Source organism: Miniopterus schreibersii (genome assembly GCF_964146895.1).
Source record: "Miniopterus schreibersii genome assembly, chromosome: 7".
NCBI lineage: Eukaryota > Metazoa > Chordata > Mammalia > Chiroptera > Miniopteridae > Miniopterus > Miniopterus schreibersii.
Window position 1 is genome coordinate 8,453,024 of NC_138108.1, and position 19,760 is coordinate 8,472,783.

Consider the following 19,760-nt stretch of genomic DNA (forward strand, 5'->3'; position numbering starts at 1 on the left):
TATGTAGATTTAGTCACATGAATGGTTCCAGTCATGTGCATCGAAACAGAACCAGCACTTGCTGGAAAAACTCAGTGTGGAATGGCCTGTGGGCTGTGAAGGGGTGTTATATATAAAGGGCTCTCACTATATTATTTCTCAACTCTTTCTGTTTTTCCAGTGACTGCATTTTTTTATTCAAGCTTCTACAATCCTGAGATTGGACCACTGTTCTTGTTCTCTGTAGCTGTTGTTTTAAGTGATGTGTTCATTGGAGAAATTTTGAAAAATATACAGAACAGTATAAAGAATAATAAACTATACTCATCTTCCCACCATCAGAAATAAATATCAAGATAATAATATCTTGAAATCCATCTTTCTAATCTTTTTGGTGCCTGTGAATTGTTTTTACATATTTAATTATACCATAGCTTTTTTTTTTTCCCAATTAAGATATGTGCAGAATATGTGACCATATCTTTATGATATTGTGTTAGATGGATGTCATGAACTGACCCTTATTGTTGGATGTAAGAGGTCACGGTCTCCCAGATGCATTCCTGAGCCAAGGATAAAGTCCAAATGACTCATTAGGGAAGGGCCCCCAGGTGACATAGTGAAAGAATGGGAGAAGCGGTTATTAGAAAGGGGAGCAGCCAATCAAGGGGGGGATATCAGTCGAAGTCTCACACTCAGCCTAATCCTGGAGACCTCTGGAGATCTGAGCCACCTCGAGGCAAAGAAGCCAGGCTCGCATATTCCCAGACCAGTAGTCAGTGGCTGTCGGCCTCTGGGGTGGAGGAATGGTGTGTGTCAACTCCAGCCACTTAAAGCCCACTAAGAAAATGGGCTCCAACTCCCAGCAGCATTTCTCTGAAGGTGCAAACTATTAGCAACAAAGCACACAGGAGCTAGAGGAGAAGTGCACAAGGCTGGTGGAAGGCCGTCCACAGTGTCCCTTCCATTGGAAGCTGAGGTTGCAATGGCAATTGCTAGGCGATTATTTATTGCAAAGGATATTGTAATGATTTTGCTACTAGAGATAACTATACAGTGAACATTTTTAGACCCAAATTTTTTTTATTATTACCTTAGGGATGATTGATAGAAAGGGTATTAATGTTCCAATAGGTATACACGTTTTTAAGATTATGCATTGATTTACAGAAAGATTTTTATCAATTTACACTTCTAACACTCCTCGTTTGTTTGCTAGCAACAGTCTAGAGAACATTGACTTTTCACCTATGAATTGAGGACCCATCAGCAACATCAGTTATTCTGAGGGGTCAGAAAATTCATGTTCATGGTCCAGCTTTGAGTATAGACTGAGTAAATAATATATCAAAATATAATTTTTTAAAATGTACCAAATCCTGTTTTGAAGAGTACCAAGATAAAAAGAATTTGCAGTTTATTAAAGAGTTTATAAATTCATGCCAGTTTTTTATTATATATTTTCACAAGTACTAAAAATATAGTTGGTGACAAAGTGTCAAGTACTTTTTTTATGTCTAAAAAAATACAAAGGTTGAAAGCCACTGGTCAGTATCACCATAAGCCTTGAGTCATCTCTTTGCTATTGATTAGGAAATCACTCATTTGAACTGTTGCATCTTAAAGATTTGTCAATAAGAAAGTCTATAGGACTCAGTACTATAAATAAAACATTTAGTGACATAGTCAGTAGATCGAAAAACATATCTCAGCACCATTAAAGGTTTTTCACCCACCTCCACCCCCGTTATGATCTAACTCCTTCATTCTCTCATAGAGACATCAAAACACACCAGCGTCGTCTTACTCTATGTCTCAAACAGCCTAAGGAAGCTATAAAGATGCAGACAGGGCTTTATTAAGATGGAAGTGTTGCGCTTGACTCATTTTCTTAGCTTGATCCTTGAGACTTTCTAAATAGTTGTTGAAATAAAAAATCAGGAACTGTTTAAGTTCTTGACTATTGAGGAAGACAAGAAGAAGGGAGCCATCTTTTACTGAGCACCTACTCTGAGCCAGATACCGTGCTACTTGCTGTCTGTCTGTCTGTGCCTATGAAATTCTCATGACCATCCTTGAAATTTGATTTCTAATATGGTACAGGAGAAAGCTGAGGCTGATAAAGATTGTGACTTGCCCTTGAACGCTTGGTTAATTGATCGTAGAAATGGGATTTGAACCTTAGATTAATTTTCCCTCACACTTAGAGGAAAATAGAATAAATATCTCATAAGCTTGTATTTTAAAAGATAGACAACTGCCCGGCTGGTTCGGCTCAGTGGATGAGCATCAACCCCTCATGAACCAGGAGGTCACAGTTTGATTCCTGGTCGGGGCTGGTTGCGGGCTCAGTCCCCAGTAGGGGGCGTGCAGGAGGCAGCCGATCAGTTATCCACTCTCATTGATGTTTCTATCTCTCTCCCTCTCCCTTCCTCTTTCTCTGAAATAAATATATATATTTTAAAAAGTTAGACAACTAACAAAGCCCCAGTTACCATCTTCTTCCTCATATCCTCTCCCCTACCCCCCAAAAGAGATTTTAAGAATGACTGATATGCGGATAAAAGGCATTTGGATGTCAGTTAGAATCTAAGTCATAAAATATGTGTCTCTGCATTAAAGGAACTTTTTAGTTGCCATATACCTTAGTGGCTGAGCATTTCTTTCCTGAGTCTTTTTAAGTTCATTTTTGGCTCAATTAATTACCATCATAGATCAAGAACACACTTTGAAGTGTGATAAAAATTTTAAAAAGAATTCGAGGCGGTCTGTAAGCCTCTCCCCAGTAACCCGAAAGAGCACATTTAAACCACCAGGCTGCTGTCACTTTGATCAGTTAGCCTGTCCCTTGTCTTCTCTGAAGTTTTAAAGATGCTGACTCATTCAGATAACACTCCGCACACTTCCCAGGGCACCAGCCAACATGCACTTCACTTTTGCTGGTTCATTTAACTTCCTGCTTTAAGAAAAAGTCTCTAGAATGCCTCCTGCCATATACCCTGAAGGGTTAGACCTTTGCCTGTTGGTAAAGTAATGGTGAGAAACATTGGGCATGACTGCCAGGCAGCTTCATCTTACTCAAGGCCACGCAGCAGCCTCAGTGTGACGGCCGAATGCCTTTCCTTCACATTTGTTCCTTTGGGAAGAAAAACTGTCAAGAAAAACTCTTGGGAGATGTCATGATTCCTATGTACTCTGATGTACTGTTTCTCTCTACTTCCTGTAGCCCCCCTAGAAAGAAGGGTTCGCCCAAAAGCAGAATATAGAATAATAAGGGGCTCTGGGTACTAAGAATAAAGATCCTAGAAACAGAGAGCCCAGAAGGATAGCAGAGCTTTCCCTGTGCTTGAGAAAATGCCAGCTTCACTGAGGGGGCAGGGGCCGGGCCTCACACCCTCCCACCGAGATAAACGAGGGGACTGTCCTTGTCCTACCATGTTCCAGTTGTTCATTTCAGACCCTTGCATTGTTAGCATCCCACTCTTAGGGTGAGACTAACCGCCTTCGCATGAGGATCATCCACGTGGGTTATTCTAGCCCAGCTTCAGTGCCCAGCTCACTCCCGCTCTTTCACCACCCAGTGTGCCTCCCCTGGGCTGTACGGCACAGGACGCACACCGATTCTTGGGTAAACCGTCTATCGTTTATAATTCCAACTTCAAAACTTGGGTATAGTCCAGAGAGTGATGCCAGTGCATTTTGGACTTTCCACATTAGCAATGCCTAGCATTCCCAGTTAGCGTTTATTAGGCGCGCATACTCAGATTGTGGTCTCTTAAATACTGTCTCCCACTAAAAGCAACCAGAGCCCCCTACAAAAGCGGCTGATTCCACCTGGGCCAGGAATGGGCAAAACGAGCCTGGAACATCTTGGCCATACTGGAAAACAAAGAAACTCATGAGACTCCAGGTCATATGAAAGGTTCAGGAGCCACCCTGGAGAGGCTCATCTTGAACATCAAGATGATAGGATAATAAAATTTCAGTGGATCAAGGCCCTTAAAATATGTTTAAAAATATAAGTTTATAATTGCACTAAGAAAACAAACAAAACCTTTCTGGTCAACTCTAAAAATGCCAGATAACCAATTTATTGTCCTGAGAACAGTACAAGAGATGACTCAAGCATTCACCCTGCCTTTGCTAGACACGTTGAACCTCAGGATAACCAAGTAGTCGGTTATGGAAAATTTCTTTCTGCTCAAGTGTTCCAACTAATGAAGAAGGAATGTTGGAATCACATAGTGCCGTTGGGCAACCTCTAATAAAACAATGCACTTAAGCAATGATCATGAGTAACTGCTAAACTCACACAAAAGGAAAACACAAATAGCCACTGTCTCTCTCTTCCAGCACCAGATACAACACCTCCGTGAAATATTCTTAACAGAAAGAAATTTGAATCTGATCAGCCTCTAAAGCAGAGGAGACAAACTTCCTGCAAAGAGCCAAGCAGTGACTGTGTCTGGCTTTGCTGGTCGTATGATCTCTGTCGCAACTGGGCAGCTCTGCCCAGCTGGCTGTAGGGGCTGCGTAGGAGCTTGAATGCAGCCACAGACAGACCAGAGTGTGGCCAGATCACACCCAGAAGTGTGCAGACCCCTGCTGCTGGTCCCCCAATTCACAGGAAGTCAGCATCACGGGAATGCAGTTAGCAAAATCGAGACTGCGAAACTCAACAGGTCAAGTCACCTGGTTTCTTCAACAAAGAAGTTACAAGGAAAATGTTAAAAATAAAGCAACTAGAGGAAGAGTTTTCAAAAGACAGGCGACATCAACCAGTTGCAGTGTGTGGACCTTATTATAGATCCTGATTCAAATAAACTATAAAAAAAAAAAAAAATAGAAGAGAATCAGGGAAATTTGAATACCAACTAGATATTTAATATATAAAAGAAATATTGATTTTTAAGTGGGATAATGATATTGTATCTGTGTGTGTGTGTGTGTGTGTGTATAAAGACTGATATATATGTATATGTAGAATATATATATTCCTCAGGTTTAAAGTATGTGTTGAAAATATTTTAAATTATATGGTGTCTAGAATTTGTTTCAAAACAACCTTTGATTTTAGAAGAAATAAAATAGACCATGAGTTGATAATTATTTTATTTGGATATTGGATACTGGGGGTTTATTTTATTTTTGCATATATTTGAAATCTTTCATGACCTAAAGATTTTAAATACATATATATAATAACATGTACCACTTTAGATGTTTTTTAGAGAGTGAAAGAGATGGAATACTTTCCATTATTAGACACTCCCGGGTCCTCCTAAAACAGATGTGAATCATCTGGCGAAGAGTGGGAGCCAGAAGAGTCTTTCTAGTGTTTTTTCTCCCCAAACTGTTTACATCTTATTTGTTATAGTAAATAGAGCCGACAGATGTCTCATTAGCTCATGTGGTACGTATAACATATATTTTATTTTGTGAACAAGAATTTATTAGGCTGAAACTAAGCTTCATGTTTTGTGACCGGCTCTGCTGCTCCCCTGTTGTTCGATGGAGTGGCATTGGCTCAGGGCAGGAGTCTGGCCACAGAGCTTTCGCGACCTAGAGAGGTGACTTCAGTGACCTGCGGGTGGTTGCTCTGCCCGATGGTTGCCTGAGGAATGAGAACTCCGTGGTGCTGGAACTTCCATTCATTTCCATTTTTCCTGAGAATAACTTAATTTAGATTGCATGTGACATCTAACTTTTAGGTGCTTAAATGGTTTTATAACGCCTTGTATTCCAAACCAAACAACTGGAGCAGCTGGAAGTCCCATGGGTCAACCTCTGGTTTAGTATCTACCAATGCCAGGGCCCCACATAGGACCCTGTGGGCACTAGGATTCCCAAGGCTCATGGCCCCGCTTTCTGTGAGCTTTCAGTCTAGTTGGGAGAAAAAATACTTGAAGAAGAAAAAGAGGGTGCAGATAGGAAATGCTATGGGAACTCAGAGAAGGAGGCCAATAGCCCCATCTGGGGCCATCCGGGAAAGCTTCCCATGGGCCTTGGAAAGGGTTGGGGGTCTCTGATGCTCAGTAGGTAGGTAAGGGGAGAAGCAAAGGCCTGGGCGTGGGCAAGCCCGAGGACTAGCGACAGGTTATACCACCCTTGAAGGGGACGGTTGGTTGGTTTCACAGACTAAGGTTTTTCAGGCCAAGGTGGTGTTCTGAGCAAGCAGGTGAAAGTATGCAGCAAATGGTTGGAAATATGGCGCTGAAATTAAGCTGAGGGCTTGAGCTACAGATTTGAGCACCATCTGTGGAGAAGTGACAATTGGAGTCATGGGGTGTGTGGAGAGTGTGTTGCTCTGCCCATCGACAGGTGGCACATTTACAGATGGAGGGGTGCGCTCTGAGCCTGGCATTCGCAAAACTGCCAACAATTATTCCCTACGCTCAGTCTCTTAAAGCTCGAAGCAGTGCCCAGATACGTCAGAACTGTTCCCCACACTGAGAAGGAAAGGTTTGGAGGAAGAGAAACCAGAAGTTTTTGGGGAAGGAGAAACCCGCCTTTGGAGGGATATGCCTGTAATGATGCTTTTATTTATAGGTTTGTGATCTTCCTCCATGGACGGCTTAAACTAGAATCTTTTTTTTTTTTACTGTTATGAAAAGATTATTCAAGAAATAGAAACATACTGATGCTATGTAATACAGTTGGGCAACACCTTTAGTCTTTCTCTCTTACTTGAAAGTTTAAAGTGTAATTTATTTTGAAAATAAACGGGGGATTATTGTGTTCTTCCCATAATGAGAATCTGCTTATCCTCTAGAGACTAAGCATGTCAAAGCCTGAAAACTTCGGCAGTTATTCCATGTAAGAGATTGTCTATTTGGACATGGGTATGTATTGGTATTAGGGATTTTATAAGCCTAAAGTAATTTGTGGATCAGTATCCACTCTCCTGGCGACGGAACTTTGGAGAGAAGTAAAAGCTTAGTTTCAGACGTGTACATAAGCCAGGTGAGTTCAGAGGAGTGAGCATTTAGCCTAGGAAACTGAGGCCAAGAACAAGTTATGCCCAGAACATCAATCAAAAATGGCTCTTGATTCCAAGTTCTGCACAGCTCTGACACTCTCTTCATGCACTGTTATGAAACTGCTCGTAGTCATCTCCCAGAAACTCCCCAAGTCCAAGAAACCAAGAAAAACACCCATGGCAGCTTTCCCCCTCTTCATAATGGAACTGTTCTCTTAGCAAAAATTCATAACCAAGCAAAATTCTGCTAAATAAGATCGCTGTTTATTTGGAAGATTGTGTTTGTCAACTCTTAAATTTCCGTCTGTTACTGATCCTTTATACCCGTTTTACAATCTTCTACATAAATCTATAACATTTAAGTGAATCCTCTGTAAGCTATCACAGGCAAAAGCAATTTGATGTCCTTTATGAGTGTGCGGATTCAAATATTTATTCAAATATTTGCTAATATCTCCAGGGGTATAAAAAGAAAGAGAGGGAGGGAGGGAAGACAGACACAATGTCTAATTTTTAGATAAAATGAGCAAAGCTTCCATAATCAGGATTTGGAAGCTCTCCAGTGTCCAACAGACTGAGAGAAACTCGGGAGATTGTCATGGTATTAGAGCCCGTCCTAGGTGCCAAAGTCCAAGTAGGCCACGCTGGCCATAGGAAAGCCCCCAGTAGGTGCGTGTATGTAGGTCAGTTACCTGTTTTGAATTTAGACGGGCCGCCTTTACACAGTTATTTTACTATGGAGCTCTGGAGAATCTCTGAATGCTCTAAATTTTTTAAAAATGTGCTTGTTTCACAACATGTAAGAAAATTGCTACATGACCTTGAATGATCACCTCTGTGGTTCACCTTGTGGCCCTGTGTGTGGGGGTGGCGGGCGGGGCGCCCTTGCTGCCAGCCCACCTCCCACCCCAGTGAATTTCACCCTCCTGGAAAGCGTTTCTGTTTTCCTAGTCAGGCTCAATAAATATGATTTTGATGCAATGGAAAATAATTAGCAAAAAACAGTGCATAAGCCATCAGGTTCAAGCCCACATGTGTTTATTGAACATCCGCTGTGATCTGGAGGTGAAGGTGTGGCACTGAAATTCACCTGAGGACCCGGGCCACAGATTTGCGCATCATGTGTGCAGGAGCGACGGCTGGAGTCATGGGTCTATGGAGGGTGTTGCTCCACCCGCCATGGACAGGTGGCACATTTACAGGTGCAGGGGTGCGCTCTGAGCCTGGCATTTGCAAAGCTACCAACGATCATTCACAACACTAGATCTCATACCTGACTGAGTGAAAAGTAGTCCTCCAATGTGTCCATTTAAGCAGCATTCCAATGTTCTTTTTTTGATCTGATTTTCAGGTTGGCCTCGCCAGCAGGAACCATGTCTTGGCATTTCCCCTTCTTCCTCGTGGTCACAGTGACTTTGCCCTCCGTGTGCCTTCAGTTTAACCCTCAGCCCCTGGAGGAACTGGGCTCTGACATAGGAATCCAAGTTTTCAACCAGATTGCCAAGTCCCGGCCTCAGGACAACATCGTCGTCTCCCCGCACGGGATCGCGTCCGTCCTGGGCATGCTGCAGCTGGGAGCTGATGGCCGGACCAAGGCGCAGCTCACCGCGGCCATGCGATACGGCGTGAAAGGTGCGTGCAATGCGCTCGGGCCTCGGGTTCCCGCAGGGGCCCCGTGTGCGGGGACCCCTTGCTGGGTCCTCTCTTAAAACCCAGATGCCAACGGAGCAGACACATGGGGTTTCCTGGTGCCAGCTGGGGCTCAGCCATTCTGCCCTAAGGCACAGATGTTGCGGTGCTGAGGGCAGGAGAGCTGGAGTCTGGCCTTTGTTCTGTGGCTGTGGGGCTTTGGGTCAACCCCGGGATCTCAGTTTGCTCATCTCTGAAAAGAAAACTGCCGGTCCACCCCACCTCCTTGGCCTACCTACAGGGCTAAAAATGCGTTATGGCTGTGAACGCACTTTTCAAGATGCCAGCGGGGCAGGCGGGCGGGTGTGCCATGGAGGCCCCACGGAAGCCTTGTGGTGACGGGACCATTGCGTCTTGACTGGGATGATGGACGCGTGAATCTCCCGGGGGGATAAACTTGCCTAAAGCTATGTGCGCGCGTGTGCACACACACACGTGCCATCTGAATGAGCTCCGTGGACAGTCCCAATGGAACTTCCTGGCGGGGGCATTGCCATACATAATGTCACCAGTGGGGAAACAGCGAAAGGTATGTGGGACCATCCTGTACACTGTTTTGCAGCTTCCTGTGAAGCTATAGTTACTTCAAAATGCTAGGCTACAAAAAAATTTTTTTTAAGTAAGGCCCAATGGAAAAGGCTTAGTTTTCTTAAAAGAAAACCTTGCCTTTAATGACCTATTTAAACCTATCTCAGAGCTTCTGTGTCCCAGCGCTGTCATTTTGGCTTAGCTCGGGCTTTCTCACCCAGAGTTACCTTCCACCCGCCTCTGCCACACTGCAGGGGGCAGGAAGCAGGGCTAGCTCTGGACCCCCTCAGGGCACTGTGACCGTGAGCCAGTCACTCCTCACACCCAGGTCCTGGTGACTTTATGTGAAAAGGACGGATTTTTCCTACCCACACTCCTTCACTTCTGCTGGCCATGCATTCTAGGAGCCTTGCCTTTGTCACTGCCTTCATCTGGAGAGGAAGATGAGTGAGGTGGGATTTGTGCACTTCGGTCCCCGTTGGCGGTGTTCTCAGCATGGCCTCCAGTGCTGCAGGGACCCAAAACCTAACTGCCCTGCCCTGGTGACTCAGCATGAACATGCTGAACGAGTGTGCAGTTTATTCACCCCTCGGGAGCAGGGAAAGACTAAATACTGGGAACACACTGTTCTGCCCCTTGCTCGGAGGTTCAGAAATTCTTGGTGATTTATAACTTCACAGAGAAGCGCTGCTAGAATTTAGGACCTTTCCTAGGGCCATCTGTCAGCCAGTCCAATTCCAAACCAGCAACTGGATTTATGTTTGTTTTAATGCTGAGCTATTTCCCCCCTCCCACCCCAAACTTTTCTTCCCAAACTGCTGTGTGTCCATTGATGTGACACACTGATCTGAAGGGGCTGGCTCTGCCTCTGAGAACACACAATAGTGATGCTCTCATTGGGGATGGAGGCAGGACAGTGTCGGGCAAAGGAGGAGAGATCTGCTCTCATCTGTTCCCAGCAGGAGACCAGGGTGTGTAGAGGAGGTTGCATGGCTGAAAGGGACAGGCCTGGGACATGGCCTCTGAAGTTTGCTGCTCCTTGACTTATAAAATGGACCTGCCAGGCCTGCCCCACAGAAGGTGTGAGAGGTAGAGTCATGAGAGACCTAACAAAGGCCTAAGGGCCACCTCTTCGTGGAGCTGTGGAGCCTGGGAGTCTCTCCCCTGCCCTGGTTTAAGGGGTCAGAAGAAGAAACACTCGCAGAGTGACAGGTCGACTCTCCAGACGACCATCAAGGTCACCTGCAGGGCATTTTAGGACAGTGTCATTCTGCAAAATGAGTGAGAAGGATCTGTAACACAAGCTCTCTACAAAAACACAATTCATCCTTACAACTTACTCTCCTCTTTCCTGCGCTCTAAAACGAAGTGGAGCACGCACGAACGGCTCGTGTAAAATAAAGCTTACATTGCCATAAAATTAATCCCTGGCTTTTTGAGCTTGATATCAAGCAAAAATCACATTGTTTTTGGATGGTGGCACATGGCCATTTTTTGTAGTCTTTCAAATGCTTATTCTATTCATTTATTTTTTCCAAAATAGAAAAAGGGAATCACGTTGTTACATCTTTGGCAGGAAAGGAGCTAGCTGTCAGGACTCGTTAAGTGAGGAAGAGGATGGGTTGGGAAGATTGCTTCCGTGTGTCCCTCCGTGGCTACACGACTGAGGCGCTTGCCAGTCCCCTGTTGACCCGGCACCGAGAAAGGCCTCCAGGAGCGCGAGGTCCCTGTGGGGAAGGCGCTGGATGCTTGAATGAGCCTGATTTGGCGCTTGAAGCAGAACCGACTTTTAAGGCCTATTAATAGTTGTACTTGATTTTACCCCCACCCTCTCCTCCCGTGAGGACACTGAGAAAACAAAGACGCAGCCTCTCGCTCCTCATGTTATCTTCTTCACACTGTTGTCATTTGCCATAAAATGGAAGATACTCTGGAAATAACTTTTTGAAATTCTTGTGGAAATATTGCCGCGTTTTCTCGTTTCCCCTTCAGGAGTTGGTAAAACATTAAAGAAGATCAACAAGGCCATCGTCTCCAAGAAGAACAAAGATATTGTGACAGTGGCGAATGCAATGTTCGTGAAGAATGGCTCTAAAATCGAAGTGCCTTTCGTCACGAGGAACAAAGACGTGTTCCAGTGCGAGGTCCGGAACGTGAACTTCAAGGACCCGGCCTCCGCCTGCGACTCCATCAACGCGTGGGTGAAAAACGAAACCAGGGGTGAGTGGCCGCGGGTCCCTGGGCAGCATTTTGTGTGATTTTATACTTTGTGGGTGAAAGTGTGAGTTAGGCTCTAAGATTCTAACTCACGTCTGCAAGTCTGGTGGCCGCCTGCTGTGAAAACCAGACCCTGCTGACCGGTGTGTCTTCCCTCCCTGTTCGTGCCACAGCTCGCATGCCCTGGGGAGTTTTTCTCCCTGTGGCACGGACAGCCTTGCAGAGCACAGCCCTGCAGACCCTCTCCTTCCTCACTGCATCTCGTCCCCAGTCCTCGCCCACTGGCCCTTGCCTGTTTTGAAATTTTCACGGCTCATTTCTTCCTGCTTCTGTATCTCTTGTCTCCTTTGCCTGGAGTGTCCTTCTTGGCCTTTGAGACTCAGGATTGACGTCTCTTGCCTTCCCTGCCCCTTGCTTCTGTCATCTCAGGCAGCAGGCGCCTCCTCGCGGTGGTGATGGGCATATGATGGTGCCTCTTCCACGCCCCTGCCTTACAGCACTTGCCACACTGTAAAGATTACTTCTTTACCTGTGTCTCTTCCCCATGAAACTGAGCAAATGTCTGACCTGTTTTAAACCTGTTCATTTGTAAACTGGAGGGCCGGGTGAGAACATCCGGGACGAGAGGTAGGTCCAGAACAACAGAGGAAAGCTAAGTCTGGAAATGTCAATTTGGGAGCGATTTTTCATAGAAGGGGGAGTTAAAGGCACAGGAGTGGAAGCAAAAGAGACTCAATAGGGAAACGAAGCTCAAAGATAAAACTTGGAGAAGCTCTGGCTTTCAGATCCTGTTCTCAGTGTGGTTCCTGAAGCACCTGTGTGAGAATTACCTGGGGCGTATGTTTAGAATGTAGATCACTGGACCCCAAGGGAAGGACCTAACATTCTGCATTAAAACAAGTTCTCCTGCCCAGCCGGGCATGGCTCAGAGGTTGAGCGTTGACCTAGGATCCAGGAGATCGAGGTTCGATTCCCGGTCAGGGCACATGCCTGGGTTGCGGACTCAATCCCCAGTCAGGGGCGTGCAGGAGGCAGCCGATCAATGACTCTCTCATCATTGATGTTTCTGTCTCTCTCTCTCCCTCTCCTTTCCTCTCTCTGAAATCAATAGATATATATATTAAATAAATAAATAAAAAACAAGTTCTCTTTTCACCTACCTCCACCACCCATCATCAGACTTACATACATGAATGTTTGAGAACCAATTAGGGACTAGTGAAGAGATGGGCAAGGAGGGCTCTGCAGGGTGGAGGAGAGCCAGGCTGGTCTGGGGAAATCCATGGCACCCCTTCTCAACAGGATCCTGGACTGTTTAACCATGAAACCATCAGGAGACCAACAAATGTGAAGGGTTTAGAGGTTTCTCTGAGCCTGTAGTCCTAAGAACAGTGGTAGGAAGCTGATGGCACCAAGACGCTAGGTGGCTATTTGACTATGGTGTGTCCCTGCGCCCTCCCAGCCTCCTCCTGTACTAGGAATGTTAAGTCACATTAGCATGCCACTCGACAGTTTTCAGAGCACTTGAATGCACGTCCTCTCAGTCAACTGCTTACTGCATCTGGGGAACTGAGGGCGAGAGACCCGAGCAGTGCTTTTTAATCCCAAGGACCCAACTCCCTCTATTTAAACAAATATCTTTAATACTCTCTTTACTATACTGAATGAAATTTATAGCTAATATAACCAACACATCAGACACAAAATTTTAAAAATGAGTACCAGGAGGGGCAAAAGTAGGTTTGCGGTTTTTTGTGTGGAAAATAATACGATTAATAAATAATAATACAAGAATAAACTCTGGCCTGGCCGGCGTGGCTCAGCAGTTGAGCATCGACCTATGATCCAGGAGATCGAGGTTTGATTCCTGGTCAGGGCACATGCCCAGGTTTCCAGCTCTGTCCCCCGTAGGGGATGTGCAGGAGGCAGTTGATCAATGACTGTCATCATTGATGTTTCTATCTCTCTCCCTCTCCTTTCCTCTCTCTGCAATCAATAAAGACATATTAAAGAAAAAAAAAGAATAAACTCTATTGTGCACTCACAACTGTAAACCTACTTTTCCCCAACCCTGTGTAATGCCAAACTGTAATACAAGGAGCGACAAAAGTCATTTTATATGTAGGTCAATAGGTAAACTCCTGGGCACAGACCAAGACACGTATGTTGTACCCGTGACATGAAAACCATGAGCTGCCTTACCATTATTGATGCAATTTTTTTCTGAAATGGTGCAAAACTCTTCGTAAATTTCTAAATAACATAAATATAATATAGTCTCTACTCGATTTTCGTGGTAGCCACATTCCCAGCAAGTTCAGCACATTAAAAGTACTGCCCCCAAAAGATACATGCGCTAACATGAAAAAGAGTGAGGTCCTGGGCTCAGATCATAAGCTGACCTCTCGCCAACGTGAGTATCCAGCGGGTGTTTGAAAGTTTTGCAGGGAGAGAGAGAGCAGCTCTTCAGTGTTTTCGGGCTCTGAATATTCAGGACCTGTCGCATCTCTCGCCACTGCCCATTTAACCAGAAACACTCCCACAAATTTCCAAACTGCCCCTTGGGGCGACCTGCCCCACTGAGAAGCGCTTGCCTACAAGACGGGTCTCAGAGGGACCCTGGAGACTGAGCGGTCCGTGTGCAAGGACCGCCAGGTTCGTGCGCGGAGGTGCAGCTCCTGCCCGGCCGAGGGGAGCAGCGGACGCAGGCCCTTCCCAGCGCGCCGGGGACGCGGCGGTGGCCCGCAGGGCTGCCCTGCCGCCGCTCCACAGCCTCGCCTGCGCGGGAGTCCCGCTACCTGGGACACTCCCTTCCCGCCTTAAGGCCCAGCCCTGTGCACGCTGTCGCCTGACTAGCACACGTTAAAAGCGTACGTGCGTTCCGAGTTTGCGTGTCAGTTCTGCCGTTGATTGACTGGTAACCTTAGCAAGTTATCTCACCTCCCGGTGCCTCAGTGTCCCCATCTGTAAAACAGGCATCGTAGCGATACGCCGAGAACAGCTCTGACAGCGTGCAGGCTGTCACGGGAATACAGATGATACACTGAGAGCATTTAGCAGAGGGCCTGGCGCTTCGCACCCGGGCAGGTGTGCGCTGTTTTTACAGCCTTTGGCTCAAGTTCGTGGTGCTTCCTCCAGGAAGCCACCGTGCCTGCCCTCGCCGACCGGCCAGGTCCCCCGCGCCCCGCGCCCCGCGCCCCCGCCTCGGGCGGCTGCACAGCTCGGCTGGGTCACGGTGCCGGCCCGCTCCTGGGGTCCGCAGTTCTTCGGGGACGGTTCGTTTTCTGTTTCGTTGTCTTCTCTGAGAGCACTGGCGCCGGGGAGGCGGGCAGCGAAGGATGGAGGGGAGGCGGCGCGAGGGCCGCGTGGCCGCGGGCGGCTGACCCCCGGAGTCACTGACGGAGGACCGCGCGCCGCCTCGCGCTTCCCGCCTTCTCTCGCCCTCTTCCTCCTTTTCGTGCCTCCCCCTGATATCTTAGTCCTCCGGGTGGCAGTCGGGTTCCGTTTGTTTAACAGGAAAGGCTGAAGGGGCTCCTTCAGACACCCGCACTGACTGCGGAGCGCGGGCGAGGCGGGGCTGTGCGGGACTGGCGCGCCCTCGGTCTTGCGCAGGCCGTGGCTCCGTCGCGGGAGACGCCTTACACCTGCCGCGAGCGGGCCGCCACGGTGTCCCGGCGGTGCCGAGCGCTGGGCCTCCCGGAAGGGCCCGGGCGGCGAGGGGGGTCGGAGGGGCGGCGGAGGGGCCCGGAGCTCTGCCCTGCGGGCAGGAGGGCCGGGCGGGGCGGTCCCCGCAGAGGCAGGGACATTCGCCGCGGCGCCAGCTGCGAGGAGCTTGCTGCCGCGGGGGCGCGGAGCCCCAGCTTCCTGCCCGCGGCCTGGCCCGGGCGCGGGGCGATGGCTGCTTGAGGGGAGTGGATTTCCCTCGGGCCCTGCGGCCAGGGGCGTTGGTGCCCCCTGGTGGAGGGGAGCGGGCACGAAACCGCCCCTCCGCGGTCAGGGAAACCCAGGTCTGCTTCTCTCGTGGTTTATTTAACGTTTGTTTATTGTGCATCGGAATTTTCTTGTGCTTCATGTAAAAGGACTTAAATCTCTCTACTGAATTAGACATTCTTGCTTCTTCTCACACTGTTGGTTTTACTCTCACTATTTAATATATTGTAACTTGCGTTTAATTTTTTTAAATATGCTTGGGCTAAAGGCTGCATTGAACTAATTTTTAATAGCTTTGAGTATTAGTGATCTCTCTTGTGCATGCACGCACACGCACACACACACACACAGCCTAATCTCCCATATGGAGCCAGAGGAACCTAGATGAAAAATCAGAGTGTGAAGCCCAGGTAGCACTTTGCAGGATCCTTGTGACTTCACAAGAGCCTCCCGGATCAAGGTGGCCGCTCCTTCACTCTCGGCACAAACAAGGTGACCCTTCTGACGTCTTGTGAAGAAACTTTTCCTTCAAAATCAGGAGTCCGGGGTCAGACCTCGTTTCTTTTCATCTCTAGCATTAGCACCTAGCTCGATCCTTGACTCAAAAATATAGACACCAATGTTAACCTCCACTCTTCCTTAACCACAGATTACAGACCGATGCTCACCATTTCTAAGATCTTAAGAGGAACCAAGCATTCACCTGTGATAACATTGCACAGGATAAAGTGTTCCTTTATTTTGAATGGAATTAAATCAACTCAGGGGTTCAAACAGCCCGGCTGCTTATCTTGTACTGACCAGAAACCATCATTGGTGTTGTCATGCATGTCAGTTATTAGCAAAAAACAGGGAAATTAATAAATACAGCTTGTTTGGATGAGCAAAATTTCCTAAAGCATGAGACTGATAAGGAATAGGTATAAAAGAATTTCTTGATGAAAAGTTTGGTAATCCCTGCATAGAGCGTCTCTCAAGTTTTTCCTGGACTCTGATTTTTTAACTTGTTTTCAGCTTTAATTTTTAGTGAGAAAAAGAATTGGAAAGTACCAAAAGGGTATTATAAAAAATTGCTTTTTAAAACCTCAGACTCTCCTTGATTTTTCATTCTGATCCAGCAGCTGCTTTGCCCTCGCGTGCACTGCCAACCCTGAGTTTCTTCCTTGTTGTTCTGTGACTTCACAGGTAAGATCGACAATCTGCTCTCCCCAGACCTCATCGACGGTGTGCTCACCAGAATGGTCTTGGTCAATGCCCTGTACTTTAAGGGTTTGTGGAAATCACGGTTTCGACCTGAGAACACAAAGAAACGCCCATTCGTGGCAGCCGACGGGAAGTCCTACCAAGTGCCCATGCTAGCCCAGCTGTCTCTGTTCCGGAGCGGTGAGTGCACACTTCGAGGGTCTGTTCCGATGTATGGTTGGCTTCAGACAACATGTCGTAGAACCGTAGATGCTGATTCGTGTAAAATACTTGTTCTACATTCATACTCCTCTAGAGACCTGACTTTTTTCATCAGCTGCTGTGATCAGAAGCAGAAGCGGGGCCGGGGAGAAACGAATCATCAGGCAGAGGCGTGAGTGACTGGATGTCGAATGGCTGGTTAATGATGTCTCCAGTCGAGGCTGGATTAACTGGTGGAAGTAGAAGCTGTCTCCCTGCCTCAAACACACTTGGCTCATAAGTTTTTATTATTCATGACCCCAGTCCTTCTCTGAACATTGAACACTTCTAGAAGTGGATAATGAATACCTCCAGGTTCTTATTTCATGCCCTGGAGTAATCACTTATTAACTGCTTCCCAAATTTCACAGTTTCTAAAAATTAGCTCTGCCAGAGCAGGGACCTAATGTTTTCTTTGAGGATTAAAGGGCTTATAAGAAAGTGATTTTTTTTCTCACTTTCCCATTGATTTTTCAGTTTCTGCTGAGACCATTGCATTATGCAGGGTCAGTAGAGATGAAGGGTCCTGTCTTTGAATCACAGGTAGCGCCAGGACAGACACGGGGTGGAGTGAGCATTCACGTGCATGAATTGCCACATGTGTCTTTCTTAAGAGGAACCTGCAATGTCATCCTGTAGTGTCATTCTGATTGCCTCACTATTTTCATCATATTTTATAGCTAAAAGTGTTTGTTGTGTAGCAAAGACGAGTCTGCTGACTCTCCCCACCCCCATCTGTGGAGACCTGGCTTATCGATGCTACCTGTCTCCAGTGCAGCGATTGGCAAAGGTCACCCCCAGAGAAAAGACCAGTGAAAATCATGAGATCAGTTGCTTTCTCTTTTTTGTCTTCCTTAAACTGATGTCCTTCTAGGTCATTTAGAAGGTGAGAAGGGGGGGTTGGTGCTCAGGGGGCACCCACCACGGGCCAGGCCCTGCTAACTCCCTAATGTATTTCTTTCTCATTTTATCACCTCAACAGCCCTATGAGGTGCACTCTTTTGATTTCTTGATACCTCGGAGGCACACAGAGGTTAAATAACCTCACTGAGGAGACCAAGTTCTTCTCAAAAAGCCTGAAGTATGTTTAATAAAACTTTTCAGAAATCCCCCATAAATCTAGAGATGCTGGTTTTCCATCCATCTCGTTAATTTTTACAACTCTCTCAGTAGGCGGGAATGTAGAGGTTCCACGGGACCTGAGGCGTGTTCTGTAGAAGACTCTTTTCCCAGGGAGTTAGCAGCCCCTCCGGGCCCTGCCCCACCGGGCTTCTCGCCAGTGCCTATCGTGACAACACTGTCATTCACTCTAACCGGCGGTGCTCAGGCGTGCTGCTCAGGCGCTGAACGTTTTGAATATTTTACATGGGATAAAAGGGTTCTAAAATCAAATTAGTTTGGGAACCTGGGGATAAGTAGACTTAAACAGTTTTCTCCAGAATATCTCAGAGCCTTTATAATACTGCTTTTACGTTACGTGCAAGAAGAATCGAGGGCCCAGGACCAAAGTATCTGAGAGCCCTGAGGATAGCTGCTGGGGTGCATGGAGAGCGAGCAGGGGGTCGGGTGCTGAAGTACAAGGACGGTCTTTGGCGTTGGACGCAGAGCCCGAGTCCCGGAGCTCCGCTGCTTAGCCACGTGCCCCTGGGCCAGTTACATAATTTCTCTAATTGTCACTTCCCCAATAGTAACACAACGCTTACTCCTGCCCTGTGGGGCACTGCAGGTTATAAACGTGCTGAAGGGGTTGGTACGGGCCTGGCAGAGGTCGGGCCCCACGCGGCCGAAGCGGTTTCTCCCAGCACTGCCTTCTCGTCAACAGCAACGCGCAGGCCCGGCCAGCAGAACCCGTCTGAGGCAGCTCCCGCTCATCCCTTTACTCAGGGGTCGACTTCTGCAGAGCACTGTGCCCGGAGTACCCTGTGATCTACGATGTCATCTTAGTACCGCCCAAAGGCACGCGTTTAGACGGTCCAGACTGAAGGAAGGGAATTCTCTAGCAGGGAAGGGAACCCAGTCGGCCGTATTTTTGTCCTTCTGAGGACGCTGTTTTGCATTGCTCTTTCCCCCAGCTACCCTGCCGAGCGCAGTCACTGCCGCGCCAGGAGGTCGGCGCACCCTGACCCTGCCTCTGATTCCTCTAGGGTCGGCGCGCCCTGACCCTGCCTCTGATTCCTCTAGGGTCGGCGAGCACCCCCAGTGGCCTGTGGTACAACTTCATCGAGCTGCCCTACCACGGGGAAAGCATCAGCATGCTGGTCGCGCTGCCCAGCGAGAGCTCCACCCCGCTCGCGGCCATTGTCCCGCACATCAGCGCCAAGACCATAGACAGCTGGGCCAGCATGATGGTCCCCAAGAGGGTGCAGGTCGTCCTGCCCAAGTAAGTGGCTCCTTTCCCCGAGGGAGGAGACAGTGGGAGTGCTGGATCCTCGTAGCGATTGTGTCAGATTCCAGCCGACGCAAGGCTGAGATCTGGCCCCCGGCGAAGCCCTTTGCGTTGTGTGGAAGTCGCATGGTAGCAACGCAGGGCTGTGCTTTTGGAAAAGTTTCTTGTGACCCCCGTGCCTCTGACAGGGCAGGCCAGTGACAGTGGAAAAGGAGAGAAGGCCGCCGGTCTCGGCCTCCGCAAAACCACCAGCTCCGAACGTGCCTCGTTCTGTTCGAGAGACTGGAAAACGCGCATGTCATCGTATTAGTAGGACGAAATTACAGTAAAGTTTAGTAGTGTTCCATTTTTTGATAAAGGGCTTCATTTTAACTACCTAAGTTTTAGCTGGAAGTTGCTGAGGACCAAGGTCCAAAAGCTAGGTGGTAAGGACACATTTTGAAACCACAGGCAGAATTCGTACATTAATATCTAGGGAAGCTTTCCTGTTACACCCTGAACGTATAAGATAGATGGAATTCGAGCCGTTAAGACTTGAGTCCAAGGGAAAAGTAATCCCAGACTCGGTCTGAATCCTGAATTTCTAACAGGTCAGAGAACACTTTGCCT

At 47.5% G+C, this 19,760-nt stretch overlaps 1 protein-coding gene across 4 annotated transcripts in view; it reads left to right on the plus strand.

The window, feature by feature from the left end:
• The window catches only part of SERPINE2 (serpin family E member 2), a 47,754-nt gene that overhangs the window by 21,111 nt on the left and 6,883 nt on the right, over positions 1-19,760 (plus strand). For all 4 annotated transcript variants that reach the window (XM_081143362.1, XM_081143365.1, XM_081143364.1 and 1 more), the window contains 4 exons: positions 8,310-8,590; positions 11,168-11,395; positions 16,508-16,705; positions 18,947-19,145. In XM_081143362.1, the coding sequence (XP_080999488.1) occupies positions 8,332-8,590; positions 11,168-11,395; positions 16,508-16,705; positions 18,947-19,145 (884 nt within the window). In that variant the 5' untranslated portion in view covers positions 8,310-8,331. The remainder of the gene's footprint in view (positions 1-8,309; positions 8,591-11,167; positions 11,396-16,507; positions 16,706-18,946; positions 19,146-19,760) is intronic.